The sequence below is a fragment of the Alnus glutinosa genome, chromosome 9, assembly GCF_958979055.1.
Source record: "Alnus glutinosa chromosome 9, dhAlnGlut1.1, whole genome shotgun sequence".
NCBI classification, from domain to species: Eukaryota; Viridiplantae; Streptophyta; class Magnoliopsida; order Fagales; family Betulaceae; genus Alnus; species Alnus glutinosa.
Window position 1 is genome coordinate 21293988 of NC_084894.1, and position 14779 is coordinate 21308766.

The 14779-nt window shown below is 37.5% G+C and overlaps 1 protein-coding gene across 1 annotated transcript; it reads right to left on the minus strand.

Annotated features, from left to right (window-relative positions):
- Positions 1 to 931: 931 nt before the first annotated feature.
- LOC133878146 (putative respiratory burst oxidase homolog protein H) lies at positions 932 to 7678 on the minus strand. The gene is made up of 14 exons (XM_062316654.1): positions 7135 to 7678; positions 6878 to 7049; positions 6742 to 6790; positions 6541 to 6654; positions 5466 to 6272; positions 4921 to 5016; positions 4723 to 4838; positions 4544 to 4646; positions 4296 to 4387; positions 3976 to 4135; positions 3736 to 3873; positions 3494 to 3622; positions 3338 to 3416; positions 932 to 1209 (listed from the first exon to the last, which is right to left on the minus strand). Exons 1-14 carry the CDS (start codon positions 7499 to 7501, stop codon positions 1100 to 1102), a joined length of 2532 nt encoding a protein of 843 aa, XP_062172638.1. The 5' UTR covers positions 7502 to 7678; the 3' UTR covers positions 932 to 1099.
- Positions 7679 to 14779: the final 7101 nt, after the last annotated feature.

Below are 14779 nucleotides of genomic sequence, written 5' to 3' on the forward strand. Positions count from 1 at the left end.
GAACTTTAACCATATCTTCAGGGAATTCGAATAAGATTGTAGAGTCCGAAGTTGATTGCGTTTGTACCTCTTTAAGCTTGATTCCGTATCAATAACTATCTTATTCCATTAATTATGGAATTGTGGTTTATCCCTGATCTTCTGGGATTCTATCCTTATTGCATTCTAAGACGACTGCGGTACACTTCAGCCAACCTCCGAGGTGATGATACCCGAGATATGTTCGCTCCGACTTGGAGATCTCGGGATATCGCCGCACCATAACAGATTTGTGTAAGGCCGAGATGTTGTTACTCTGAGACGTTGTCGCACTGACTTGATATCACACCGACTCGATATCACCCCAAGGCGTTATTACTCCGAGACGCAAATATCCGAGATATGTTCGTTCCAATCAGACTAGGAGATCTCGGGATATTTTATATACTGTAACCTGGAATGTTAAGACCGAGACGTCTTTATACCTAGACGATCTTTTCTTTGCTGGGTCGGAACGAGTGTCCGAGACTTAACTCCGAGATGTTTCTGAATCCACGTGTCTCTAGGGTTAATTTTATCCTTAACACAGTTTATTAAACTAACATATATACAAAACGTATGTTAGTTAATACTTAATAGACTGTATTAGATGAAAAATTTTCAACCTAATTTAATGCTCCATTTGTTTCGACGTAAAATGTTTTCTGTCGTAAAATATTTTCAACAAAATTATTTTTTAGAAAAAATAATTTTCTTGAAAATATTTTCCGGCGTTTGGCTCGTATGAAAAAATCACCAACTGCGAAAAAGCACTGGTGACGAGATTCCGTCATTGGCCAACAGGATTCCGGCCACATTCCGGATTCCGGTGCAAATTGCTAGATTCTAGCACCGGCTGAATTCTGACCTCTTCTACCAGAATTTGTATTGTTGGAAATAACAAGAATCCAAATTCAAAATTCCTCCCTTCTTTGTACACATGTCTATACTTTGTTGATGCACAATACTAATAACAAGAACAGGAACATGTATCTTCAAGAAAATTTTACAAAAAAAAAAAAAAAGAAAAAAAAAAAGAAGAAGCCTGTCTACTAAATTTTTGCAGTGTGAAAGAGCTAAACTAGAAGTTCTCCTTGTGGAAGTGGAAGCGAGTTGATGAGTTTAGGCTAAATTCTTGGCAGAGCTTCTTTAGTGATTTGGTGAGCATATGACTACCACAGTAGAACACACCTGCAACAACACCATCATCAATAATCAACTAGCTAGGAGTATCTTATAACTGAGGATCTGCAGGTTGACATAATTATCATAAGGGAAAGTTGTACCGTTGGTCCCTGTGGTATGCCATAATTATTTTTTACTCCCTATGGTTTAAAAAATTACTGGGAGGTCCTCGTGGTAGACAATAATTACAAATCGATCCCTGGCGTCAAATTCTGTTAAATTTTTTAACAGATTCTGTCAAATGTCACTTCAGCGACACGTGTCGCCATCTTATGGCGACACGTGTCCATCTTAATAAAAAAATATAAATTTATTAAAAAATAAATAAAAATACTTTAAAAAAAAATCAAAAATCAAAAATCAAAAAAAAAAAAACTGAACGGTTGGCCACCCATTTTGGGGTGGCCTGGCCGCCCCCAGCCGCTGCCACCCCCAGAGGCCGCAGGGGGTGGCGCGCGGCCACCCCTAGTGGCCGGGGGTGGCGCGCGGCCACCCCCAAGCCACAGGGGGTGGCCTTCGGGCCCCCCTGGAAGATCCGGGGGTGGCGTGCAGCCACCCTAGTGGCCTGGGGGTGGCCGCGCGCCACCCCGGAGTTGTCTGGGGGTGGCGCGCGGCCACCCCCAGTTGCCTGGGTGGCCATCGGGCCACCTCTGGATCTTCCAGGGGTGGCCCGAAGGCCACCCCCTGTGGCTTGGGGGTGGCCGCGCGCCACCCCCAGTGGCTGGGGGCGGCCAGGCCACCCCCAAATGGGTGGCCAACCGTTCAGTTTTTTTTTTTTTTTTTTTGATTTTTTTTTTTTTTAAAAAAAAGTATTTTTATTTATTTTTTAATAAATTTATATTTTTTTATTAAGATGGACACGTGTCGCCATAAGATGATGACACGTGTCGCTGACGTGGCATTTGACGGAATCTGTTAAAAAATTTAACAGAATTTGACGCCAGGGATCGATTTGTAATTATTGCATACCACAAGGATTTCCCAGTAATTTTTTAAACCACAGGGAGTAAAAAATAATTATGGAATACCACAGGGACCAACGGTGCAATTTTCCCTTATCATAATTGGATTGAGATTCAGTCAGTGGCGGACCCAGGCTTTAAAAGATGGAGGGGCCAAATCGAAAAAAAAAAAAAAAAAAAATTAGGATAAAACTGAAAAAATTAAAAAATTAAGGGGTAAAATTTTAATTTTTTTTTTTTTTTTTTGTGAAAAAAAAAAATTTAGAGGAAAATTTTGGGGCTTGGGGGTGCCAGGGCCTCCCCTAGCCCCAATGTAGGACCGCCCCTGGATTCAGTGTAATAAGAACTCCTTTTTGAATCGTTTATCTTAAATAAACAATCTAAATTATAACAGTAGGAAAAAAAAAAATGTGACTTTTAATGGAAAGAGTAACTAAATCTAGAGCTGATAATTCATGTTGGCGTGTCAAGTTTACTTATGGGTCAAATTTAAACCCGGCCAATTTAGTTAAACAAGTCAAATATTTCAAAACTAACACGACCCATTTAAATTAGCGTGTGATACGATACAACCCACTAACTCATTTAGTAAACATGACGTGTTTGGTTGACCCGACCCGAATAATCCATTTAATAAATAGGTTGTGTTGGGTTGACCCAAACACGATTCGTTTTACTTGTTGCAATCTATGTATGAATTTTTTAAAAAAAAAAAATTATAAATTTTAAAAATGAATTTTATATAAAAATAAATGTATATGAATTTTAGCCTTTTTAAGGTTTTGTTTTTAAGTTGTGTTAGGTGAGTTGACATGGGATTGACCCGTTTATTAAATCGGTTAATTCGAGTCAACCTGAATCGATCTGAACCCGATTATATAAAGCCTTAACTCGCTAATTTCGTATTAAATTTATGAGTCGAGTAAAAAATTATCAGTCCTAGCTAAACTACCCCTTATGACCAAAGGAGTGGTTCAACTCTCCTAAATAGACTATTAGGAATGGTTCCGCCATCCCAACCAGCATCACTTCCATTGCAACGCACCTTCTTTTTTTTTTTTTCTGTCACGATCTAGGGTCGGCCTAAGTATGAGGTATTGCAATCGGTGCAATACTCATCTCAATCCATATTATATATAATTGGTCGTTAAATCATCAGAAAAAAGCCTTACCTATTCGAGAAGACGGATGTGTACTTGCCAAGTCTGAAAAGACTTTCTTCCAGTTGGGCCTTGCAAAATGCGTTCGAATCTGCGACAATGACATGTTAAGAGACAAAATTTAAAGCAAAGTGGATGAGATGACTTGTTTACTTTGTTAAAACATACCCGACTTTCAGAGACAACATCAACTCCATTCTTAGCATGTTGCAGTTGCTGCACCATGGCAATAAGGGCAGACCGTGCATCTCCTTCTTCATAGACACTAGTAAGGTAGTTGTGCATTTCTATTACATGCTGCAACATGTTATAAGGCAACACAACACAAAGGTAGTTCTAGTCAATTGATTGATGTAAAGGGGAAGAAATATGATGAAGTGAAGCTGTTTTATGTTTCAAATTAAACCCACATTGTGGTCGTACTCTGCAATATCATCCATGACTCCTTTGAACCATTCAAAGGATCCTTGCTCCCTGGTTACCCAATAAAAGTACGCTCTTTCAGGACCCTTCTTATTTGCCCCGGCTGAATGGCTGTGTATTGGATCCTGCATTAATTATATTATCTTTTTCAATGTCAGTAACCATGTATGTATATATATGTCCACACATCTCTAACAAATATGTATCTGATTTGAATTTTAACTTACAGCTTCAATGTCATTTGGCTTGATGTTATTTAAGAGATCTTTTAAAATGCTGATGAATGGAGTAGCCCCAATACCTAGACCTATGAGCAAAAGGATGTCATACTTCTTGTAGTTCTGAGCCGGGGCTCCATATGGTCCCTTGATAAGGATCCTTGGATATCTGCCACAGAAAAGAAATCAATAAATTTTGATACCACACTGAGAACTGTGAAACGGTTTGTTAGAATATAAATTTAAAAGATTAAATTCATTTTTTCCTATCAACTTAAGCGTTGGGAATAAGTCGTGATTTAACACGGTTTGGCTAGGAGTCCGCTCACCCTGATTGTGAATGCTCGTAATTTGGATGCGCTTTAGTTTCCATTCTCATGAGACTTCCTCTTCTTACCTGTGTACTTTGGGGTTCACAGACCTGCATTTCTTTGATTTAGTATGCAGTAGGAAAAAAGAATCCACAGAAATGTTTACAAGGGTCAGGAAGATATTAGGCACCAGGAAGAATGGGAATCATATGATTATGATTCCAATGCAATCGCAGGAAATGTGACTTGCTATTTTTGTACATCACCTGTGCAAATCTGTTTTTAAGCTCTTTAGTCCAGTCCCCCAAGGTCCGTATGTGGACACTCAAGTAGTCATCTCCTGGAGCTGAAGTGATGGAGAAAGGATGCCTGTAGCAAATGATATTTAGTGTTCGAGTATAGAGATATTGCAGCATTTTAAAGATATGTACGTCTTATATATTACCATTCAAAATTTGATATATCTGGGCAATTGACAAAGAGGTACATTCCACTTTTGTACTTGAATCCTGGAGGTTTGCTCATGTATAGTGCTAAAACATTTCCTGTATATATAATGGCCTGCAATGTCCAAGAAACAGGATGGGTTTCATTCATTTTCCCCAAATAGTTTAAAACTTGTCATGAGGTTGATGGAACTTACCTTAATGATCTTTACACCATGATTCCTTTCGTTTATTGTTATAGAAATTCTCTCGCTAGCATAGAATAGTACAGGGACAATGAGATACATCCATGTCTGCAGATAAGAGAAATGGTGCACATATTTTCAGCACCACTTTCAGTTGTGGCCTCTAATAAAGCAGAGATAGTAATCTAGAGAATTAGTTGTCCTAGGTAGTGATGTAGATTATGGAATTCATTTAAGTATGAAGTGAGAAACAGAATTTGGTGAGGGTTACAGGGAGTTGTGTAGAAATTTGAAAGCCAGCAGCAACGATTTATTTTATATGAAATCTAAAGATTAAACAGGGAAGACTATAGGCGTCGTTTGACAACACTTTTTGAAAAAGTTTTTTGCTTTTTTAGCAAAATAGTCAAAACTACTTTCACATTATAACACTCTTTTAATAGAAAGCAAAAACCACCATCTAAAAAGTTTTATCAAACGAACCCTATGTTTCTTGTTCCCTATCTATGCCTATGCGATAAAGAAGCATATGCTGTCATCTCAAAAATAATACATACCGTCTTGCTGTGCCAGTCCTTTGTGAGGAACAAGAAATAGCCATGTATGGCCAAGAGGATATAAGCAAGAACCAGCAAATGGTGTGCATACCAGAAGGCATTGAACCCCGCCAAATGGTGGAATGGCCATGGTAACTTGATGACATTTCTTCTAAACGAATGTGTAGCCAGAGTGAAGGAGAAGGCCATTATAATAATCATTACAATCCCTGTCAGACCTGGGATACTTTCCACCAAGCTCATGTAACTTGGCTGCTTGTAACTGAAATTTGACCCAAGAATTGTCATGAATTTTTCTTTTGGGCATGAAATCAATCTTGGAAAATCACAACTCACATGAGTTATTGTATGAACAGAAATCCCAATTGCTATTGCCACTGAGACTAACTTGTGGAAGTTTATATTGTCGTCGAAGGGAATTAAACTACTGAGAAAGGTTGATCTAAGCTTAGTAAGAGTTTTTCTACAAACAGGAAGGAGAATGAGGGCCATATTGAACTTCAGAGTCTCAGCTGCACCCTTGGCAATGCAGATACAATATCCCATGACTTGGAATGCCCCTCTGTGCCTGTATTGGTTGAATTTCCAGAAATAAAGGACCAAGTTTATGGTTAACCACAATGAGATAACCCATATTCTCCTCCAGTTCTCATGGATAAGTTCTGTGGTTTTTGATTGGAATCTGCTAACAGGAGTTCTATATTTCTTGGGGATCATGGCTCTTGTTAGAGTTTGGGTCTTCTTGGCCAGCATGTTGCTTTCATCCGAGCTCACCATTCCCCTTAGTAGTGTCTCTAGCTGCCACATCTGTTTATAACAGAAATTTAGAACCAATCCTTTACCTCTACACACCCAAGGTGGGCAAGAACAATAATAATAAGAATAAAACAGTACAAGAAATTTGGTCATTAGCGACCAAACTTTCAGCACAACTTTTGTTAGCCGTCGCTCATAACCTTTCTCGATAGAGCAACTGCAAGACCTTTTAGCGACAACCCGTTGTCGCTAAAAGTCTTTAGCGACGACTTTAGTACCTTTTACGACGAGATGGATAAAAGTTCGAACGGATATTTACCTCTATATACCCTTGATGGTCAGGGTCAAGTTCTTCCATTATCAAAGCTGCATATTCCGCGGCTTGCTTTTTAAGATTTGCTAGCTTGTTTGCGGAGGCGCTCAAAACTATAACCTTTTCCATAAGATCTTTCAGAAATCAAACTCAAACATTTGAAGGAAAGAAGAAGAAGAAGAAGAAGAACAGGAATATTTTCCCTACCTCCTTCACCTCATCCTCTGACAGTTTCCCATCCCCATTCTTGTCACACCTGAAAATGTTTTAGACATATTCACTGACTCTGTTTTGTGTGTCTGATTATATATGCATGTCAAAGAGAGAGAAATTAAGTCCTTACATGTCAAAGAATATCTGAAGCCGGGAATCAATGTCTTGATTTGTCATGTCTTCCCAATATATTCTCAACTCTTCCAGAGCAATCCCATTGGCTGTGCTCATCATCATCTTCCTACGCCTACCCAATGCATCGTATAATTCCCCGGCAAAATCCTTCGATTCTGCTCCCATTCCTACAAAACAGAGAAATCATGAAAGTCACTCTGTTTCAAGAACAAGAAGAAAGCAAATTATACATGAATTTTTCTCTCAACTTACCAATACAGATTCCAAATTTGTCTCTGGAGAGCCTCCCATCAACTGAATGCTGATTGAAGCGCCTCTCAATGCACTTCCACGCATCGGCTTCCTTCCCAGTTGTTGTTCTGTCGAGGAAACGTAAGCTGTTAAGCCCCCTTGCTGCTCCTGACGTCATCCTTCCCATCCTGGGGACCCCATTCCTCTTTCTTGCGCTGCTATTGCTTTTCTTCAATGACGTCGTCGTTTCATTCATGGTGCTCTGATCAGCTGCCTCGTTGTTGTTGTCGATAGGAACATCCGCCATTTTATCAACGTCGATGCTTTCAAGAATCCATATCGTCGAGTCCTCACCGGCCGCCCTGTCGGAAACGTTCGCTGACACCATGAAGATTATGGAGTATTCTGATCTCCTACCCTTCACTTGGTGAGCAGATTGACAATTGGTTGAAGCAGAGGATGGTAGATGCAGTATTGTCAATTGGCAAGAGAGAGAGAGAGAGAGAGAGAGAGAGAATGAGAGGGGGAGCTGAAATTGGTGAGAACTGAGAAGGGAAGAAAAAACGAAGGTTCAGTTGGTTTATTTGTCTAATGATAGGTAAAGAAAAGGTATTTCTTTTGTTTTCTTTTGTTTTGTTTTCTTCCTTCAGGAGATAAAAGGAATCTCTTCTCCAATTTCATATTCTAACAACTAACTACATTTCAGGTGCGTTTATGTTTGTGATTTCGTAAAGAAAACGTGTAATTTTAAACTAAATTGTAGAAAATTATTTTTTCAAATCGCAAGCAATGAATATTTTTTTGAAAACGCAAAATTTTAAAAGGCTAACTTGAGATTCTAAATATCAAACTGCGATTTTGTTAAATGTTTAACTGCGTTTTTAAAAATCGAATTTGAACCCCTCTAAACATAAGGCCATTCGAAAAGTTATCTACGAATTAATGATTGACTAAAGGCTTTTTCTGTGTTAATTCTGACCGTGACTATGCTCCTATTAGTAAAACAAATCGCCCGGTCATGTATGTTGCAGAACGCTCATTGCTCTGTCCAAGCAAAAAAAGCCTATTTCTGCTTGTCCACCCAACCATTAAAAATGAGGAGAGTTGTATTCTTTGAAATCACACATTTTTAAATCGTTATTTTTGAAATCTCAAACTCAATCTGACCCCTAATTTTCTAACAACAAAAACAAAATTACAATGATTGGGTGACTTTAATTAGAAGATAAAAAGGAATCTCTCTTCCAATTTCATATTCTAAACAACCCAAAAAGAAAAACAACTAAAACGTGGTATTATATTCTTGTCAAACAAACATTGGTTCCGAATCTTGTCGAATGCGAGTTGTATGCACGTCTTTATTGAGGCAACCCACGACTTGGAAGCCTTTTTGTGAATTATGAAGGTTAAGGTTCCCACGCAGTTTGTCGTATGCACGTCGTGGTAGCCCAGTCCGACCAACTTTAGATTCGTTGGACATTTTCATAATTTTAAGGATAATGTTTTTTGGGTAAAAAGAAGCCACACCGACAGGGAATTCCACAAGCACCAAGCCATCCAGCCACCGCCGATTCGCCGAACAACAACGCCTAACGCCTAACGCCGACGGTTCCTCACCACTACTCCACCAATGGGTTGTTCCTCGCCGACGTTTCGGAGCTTTTTATCTCTCTTAATGATTTGTAGTTCTTGGATCTGTAGATTGATTCTGTTGATTTGATATAAAGTAAAAAAACAAATTGTATTAAAAGTGAAAAAATTTTGTATTGTAGTGAATGTTTTTATTTGAATAGTAATAAAAAATTATTGATGTGATATAAATAGTAAAAAAAATAAAAATATTTTGATGTTGATTGTTACTGAAAAATATGAAAAAGTAAAAAAAATGTACATAAATAGTAAAAAGCATTACCTTATTATGTAATGTTGTTTGCCTATGAATTTTGATGATTTGGGTTTTGGCGTTGTTGTGAGATGAAAATTGTTTTTCGTCAATGGGAAAAAGGGGTTTTGGGTGGCAGAAGATGGAGAAAGACGGAGAAATTTATGAGATTACTGGTGGTGGAGCAGCAGCAAAGGAACATTTAGCGTTAGGCGGTGTTCGACGGAAGAGAGAAGGCAATGGTTGGGGGTCCTGCCGATTGAATCATGAAAATATGTTGAACAAATAATATTGGCACGATGGGCTTGTTTGGCAAAGACACGTGTAGAACAGAATAATAGGTTGTTAATTTTGAAATTAGTAAAAAGTGATAATCTGATATAAAGTAAAAAGAATTTGCATAAAAAAATGAAAAAGTTTTGTATTGTAATAAATTTTTTTATTTAAATAATAATAAAAAATTATTGATAGGATATAAAAAGTAAAAAAAGTACAAATATTTTGATGTTAATTGGTATTAGAAAATATGAGAAAGTATGAAAAAAAAAAAAAAAAAAAAAAAAAAAAAAAAAAGGTACATAAACAGTAAAATGCACTACTGTGTTCCGCTCCTATTCTTGCCAAACGAGGCCAATGGCACGTAATGGATCATGTACAAAAGAAAGAAAAAGAAAACAAATGTACTCAAATTCTTTCAATTTAATCATGGCGAAAGTGGACGGTTTCACCCAATGCCATATGGATATGGGATTGTGAGATTAGAATCTTTCATTATTTATTCACAAATATCATTAAATTTAAGAGTTACAAAATAATAAATAAATAAATAAAAAGTAATGCTATGTACCATACAAATATTTTACAAAAATCTCACAAAACTGATGTGATAGCCATTGATTATTTTTGAAGTAATGTTAAAAATTACATTTTTATCATGTAATTATCTTGCAATGCTGAAGTGTCTGTGTCAACCAATCATTGATTTTTTTTTTTTTTAACATATGGATTCAAAGATTGGCTGAGACTGTCACATAAGTATTGTAGAACAATTGTATAATAAAAATGTTGTTGCTACAAGTTGGCCTTGCCACGTCAGCTCTGTGAGATATTTATTTGCTATGTACCATTATTTAACGAAAAATAACTAAGTACTGGGCACTAGAAATTATTAATTTAAAAATTTTTCAGCAATGTAATAAAAAATTCCTTCTTCAGTTTGAGAAAGCAAAAACAAGAAAACTAAAAGATGTACTTGCAACTCAAAACAAATACGAGAGCTTCTTCAATTCCTTTGCCTCTTAAGTTAAGAGGCCCACTAAGACACAGCCCAGTAAGTGCCAAAAGCGTTGTACGGATCATTGGTCCTCAAAAGTATTCCTGCCTTCACAACTTTACATGCTTGTTTGTTTGCCGTACGATTTATGGATGATCAATCAGGTCTGTTCAGCCGGCCCAGTTTTGGTATCTACCTTCGTAACCTTCCTGTGGGGTTAAAAGAGGATTTTTTCGGCCCAACAACTAAAGAGTCTCAGGCGAACGGATCCAATTTTGCTATCCGCCCATAGCCCCATATGCAGGCCTATATATGTATATATTAAAAAAAATAATAATAATAAAAAAAAAAAAAAAAAGAAGAAAGAAAAATACAATTTAGCTCTCCAAATTATCACATTTTTTTTCAGGTGGCCCCCCAAACTACCAAGACTTGCATTCTGGCCTATAAACTATCAAAGCCTTTGAAAAATGCCAATTTTGGCAAAATATCCCTATAATACCCTTGTCATGTGTCATTTTTCAATTAAAAAAAAATTAAAACAAAAATTTTATTTTTTATTTTTTAAAAAATATTGTGATTGATCGGAGAACGTACTGATTCTTTCTAGTATCGGCGTGGGGCACGATGCACTCCTACAGCTCGGCAAACTCGTCCTCGCCTCTCCGAACGCGAACATTGCTAATTTTCTATTCTTCGATGTCTATGATATTGATCTTTCGAAAGTTATGGATGATTCTAATATGAATTTTGTTTTGTTACAAACGACGAGCAAGTCTATCATTATTGTGGAAGACCTTGATCGGTTTCTGACAAAGAAATCAATGGTTGTGAGCTTGTTTGTTAATGTTCATATCCATTTTTCTCTTTGTGATTTTTTTGCATTCAAAACTTTGGCCAATAGCTACTTGGGGCTCAAGGATCACAAGTTTTTCTTTTAGGTGGAGGATATTTTTCAGAGTGGGGCGAGCTTGAGCTCGGCCAAAATCAGCAAGCTAATGATTGCGAATCGAAACTCGCCAAGCCAGGCTATAAAATCAGTCATCACTGCGTTGCAAATGGACGATGACCGGAGGGGTGTCAGGAAGATAGGGTCACAGTTGGGAAATAACACCACCCCAAACACCCATTTTTTAAAAAAAATAAAAAAAGAAATAAGAAATAAAATTTTATTTTTATTTTTATTTTTTTAAAAAAAAAGTTGAATTATTTTTATTATTTTATTATTTTTTAATTGAAAAATGACACGTGGCAAGGGTCTTATGAGGATGTTTTGCCAAAATGAGTTTTTTTTTTTTTTTTCATAAGCTTTAGTAGTTTGGGGGGCCAGAGTGCAAGTCTTAATAGTTTAGGGGGCCATTCGGAGAAAATGTGGTAATTTTGGAAGCTAAATTGCATTTTTTCCTAAAAAAAAAATTATGATTTGGATCGCCTCAAATTCTCTGCTCGAATTTAAGAGAATTCGGGCAGACGATTATGAGAGAACACTTATGAGATCCACCTGACCAAATAAATAGTTGAACAAATTTGAAGGGATCCTTATCCAAAAAAATCAGTATACTTATTAAAATAATATTGTTTTGGCATTTAATACCAAAAAACAACACCATTTGTGAACCGTTTCTCACTTTCGTTTTGAGTTTACTTCCTCGTTAGATTATTTACTTTTGGTATCCATATTTTGCATATATTTTATGCTATGTAAAAAGTGTTTTAGAATACTCTAAAAAGGATTGAGATTGGTGTTTAGGCCATTTATTTTAAATCAACAGCCTAAATTATGACAATTTATTTATTTTTAAATGTGGTTTTTTGGGTTTGGATGGTTGAGCCACCCCTAATAGCTAATTTGGGGGTGGTCAAACCATCATTTAACCAAGGGAGCGGTCCAACCGCCCTTAATGACCGATTTAGGGTTGCCAAACCACCCCTTTTAGCCAATGGGGTGGTTCTGCCATCCTAGCCCATCCATGATGGCTGCATTTGTGACACCGCACCAAGCGACTTCGTGTGACAACTCATGGTCGCCACATCAATACCAAGCAGGATAGATGTGGTAGCTTAGGTGGTCACCGCATTGAGCGAAGACTTTATATGGTGCGACAAGGGAAGAAAGATCTCATGTGTGCAACAGTTGTTTGCCGCGTGCAAAGTAATGCGAGAAGACAACGCTGATATCGCCGTGTGCAAACTAGCATAAAGTGAAGACATTGCAGCTGTCACCGCATTGATTGAGCGGTGGCAGTGGTGACCTTACGTGGTAATATCATCGCAACAATTGTTTAAATAACAACTGGATGTGGCGCAAAAGATAATTGCCTCACAATTTTATCACAATTGCCCCATTAATCCTCGTGGAAATTTGATAATATCCTTAGCACATGAAATCCGGCATGACACCAACTAAAGACTACAGTTTGTCAGCAAGTGAGAAATTTGGTGATATGGGTGTAATTCTGGACCGATTATATCCGGTCGGGAAACCGGTTCCAGGCACTAACTAGCTCCAAGTAACCGAAAAACCGAGAAATCGGTTTGGTATCTAGTTATTTATAACCGGGTATTCGGAACCGGTTATTTATTTCCTAGATACCCCGTTATAACCAGGTAACTGGCTCCGGCTGTATATATATATATTGAATATGAGCTTTTTCTTAGGGCTAGGCAAAAGATCAGTCCAATATCGTTCAAAATAAGGGTCCTTGTAGAGCTGTAAAACACACTAACCTCGAGCCTCACTCTTATGTGACCTCGGTATACTCACGCACGTCGCACGAATCCAACTATAACTTTTCATTTCTTCATTCTTCTCCTTGAAGCTTCTTCTGTAACGTCTCTTTCCTTCCTCCTGTCAACGAACCATCAAAAATTACATTTTTATCATGTAATTATCTTGCAATGACGACGTGTCAATTTCAACAAACTTTTTTTTTTTTTTTTCATATATAAATTTAAGAATTGGTTGTGACTATCACATCAGCTTATAGAACAATTGTGTGACAAAAATGTTGTTGCCAGTTGACCTTGCTACGTTAGTTTTGTGAGATAATTATTTGGTAGCATTATTTAATAAAAAATAACTATGTAATAAAAAATGCCTTTTTCAGTTTGAGAAAGCAAAAACAAGAAAACTAAAAGATGTACTTGCAACTCAAAACAAATATGAGAGCTTCTTCAACTCCTTTGCCACTTAAGTTAGAGGCCCACTAAGACACAGCCCAGTAAGTGCAAAAAGCGTTGTACCAGATCATTTGTCCTAACTATATGTTAATATGCTTCGCTCCTGCCTTCACAACTTTACATGCTTGTTTGCTTGCCGTACGATTTATGGATGATCAATCAGGATTGTTCAGCCGGCCCAGTTTTGGTATCTACCTTCCTGTGGAGTTAAAAGTGGATTTTCTGCCCAATAACTCAGACAAACGGATCCCATTTTGCTATCCGCCCGGCCCATATGGTGACCTATATATGTATATATAAAAAATTAATATACTTCTTAAAATAAAGTTGTTTTGGCATTTAATACCAAAAAAACAAAACCGTTTTGGAAAGAGACGTGACTTTTTCACTTTTTATGGAATCATTTCCCTTGCCAAATTATTTAGTGCCATTTGTGAACCGTTTCTCACTTTCTTTTTTAAGTTTACTCCCTCGTTAGAGTTTTGACCATTGGCATCATATTTTGCATATATTTTGTGCTATGTAAAAAGTGTTTTAGAATACTCTAAAAATGATTGAGATTGGTGTCTAGGTCATTTATTTATTTTTAAATGTGGGTTTTTGGGTTTGAGTGGTTCAACACTTCAGCCATCCCTACTAGCTAATTTGGGGGTGGTCAATCCACCATTTTAACTAAGGGATTCTTTTTTTAGTTTACTCCCTCGTTAGAGTTTTGACTATTGGCATCATATTTTGCATATATTTTGTGCTATGTAAAAAGTGTTTTAGAATACTCTGAAAAGGATTGAGATTGGTGTCTAGGTCATTCATTTATTTTTAAATGTGGGTTTTTGGGTTTGAGTGGTTCAACACTTCAGCCATCCCTACTAGCTAATTTGGGGGTGGTCAATCCACCATTTTAACTAAGCGAGCGGTCCAACCACCCCTTAATGACTAATTTAGGATTGTCCAACCACCCCCTTTGGCCAAGGGGGTGGTTCTATCATCCACGATGGCCGCATTTGTCACACCGCACCAAGTGGCTTCGTGCAACAACTTCTAGTCGTCACATTGATACTGAGCAGTATAGATGTAGTAGCTTAGGTGGTCGTTGCATTGAGCAAAGACTTTGTATAGTGCGACAAGGGAAGAAAGATCTCCTGCAACAGTAGTTTGTTGTGTGCAAAGTAATGCGAGAAGACAACGCCAATGTCACCGCGTGCAAACTAGCACAAGGTGAAGACATTGCAACTGTCATCGCATTGTTGGGCGGTGACAATGGTGACCTTACATGGTAATATCATCGCAATAATTATTTAGATAATAACTGGATGTGGCGTAAAGGATAAGAA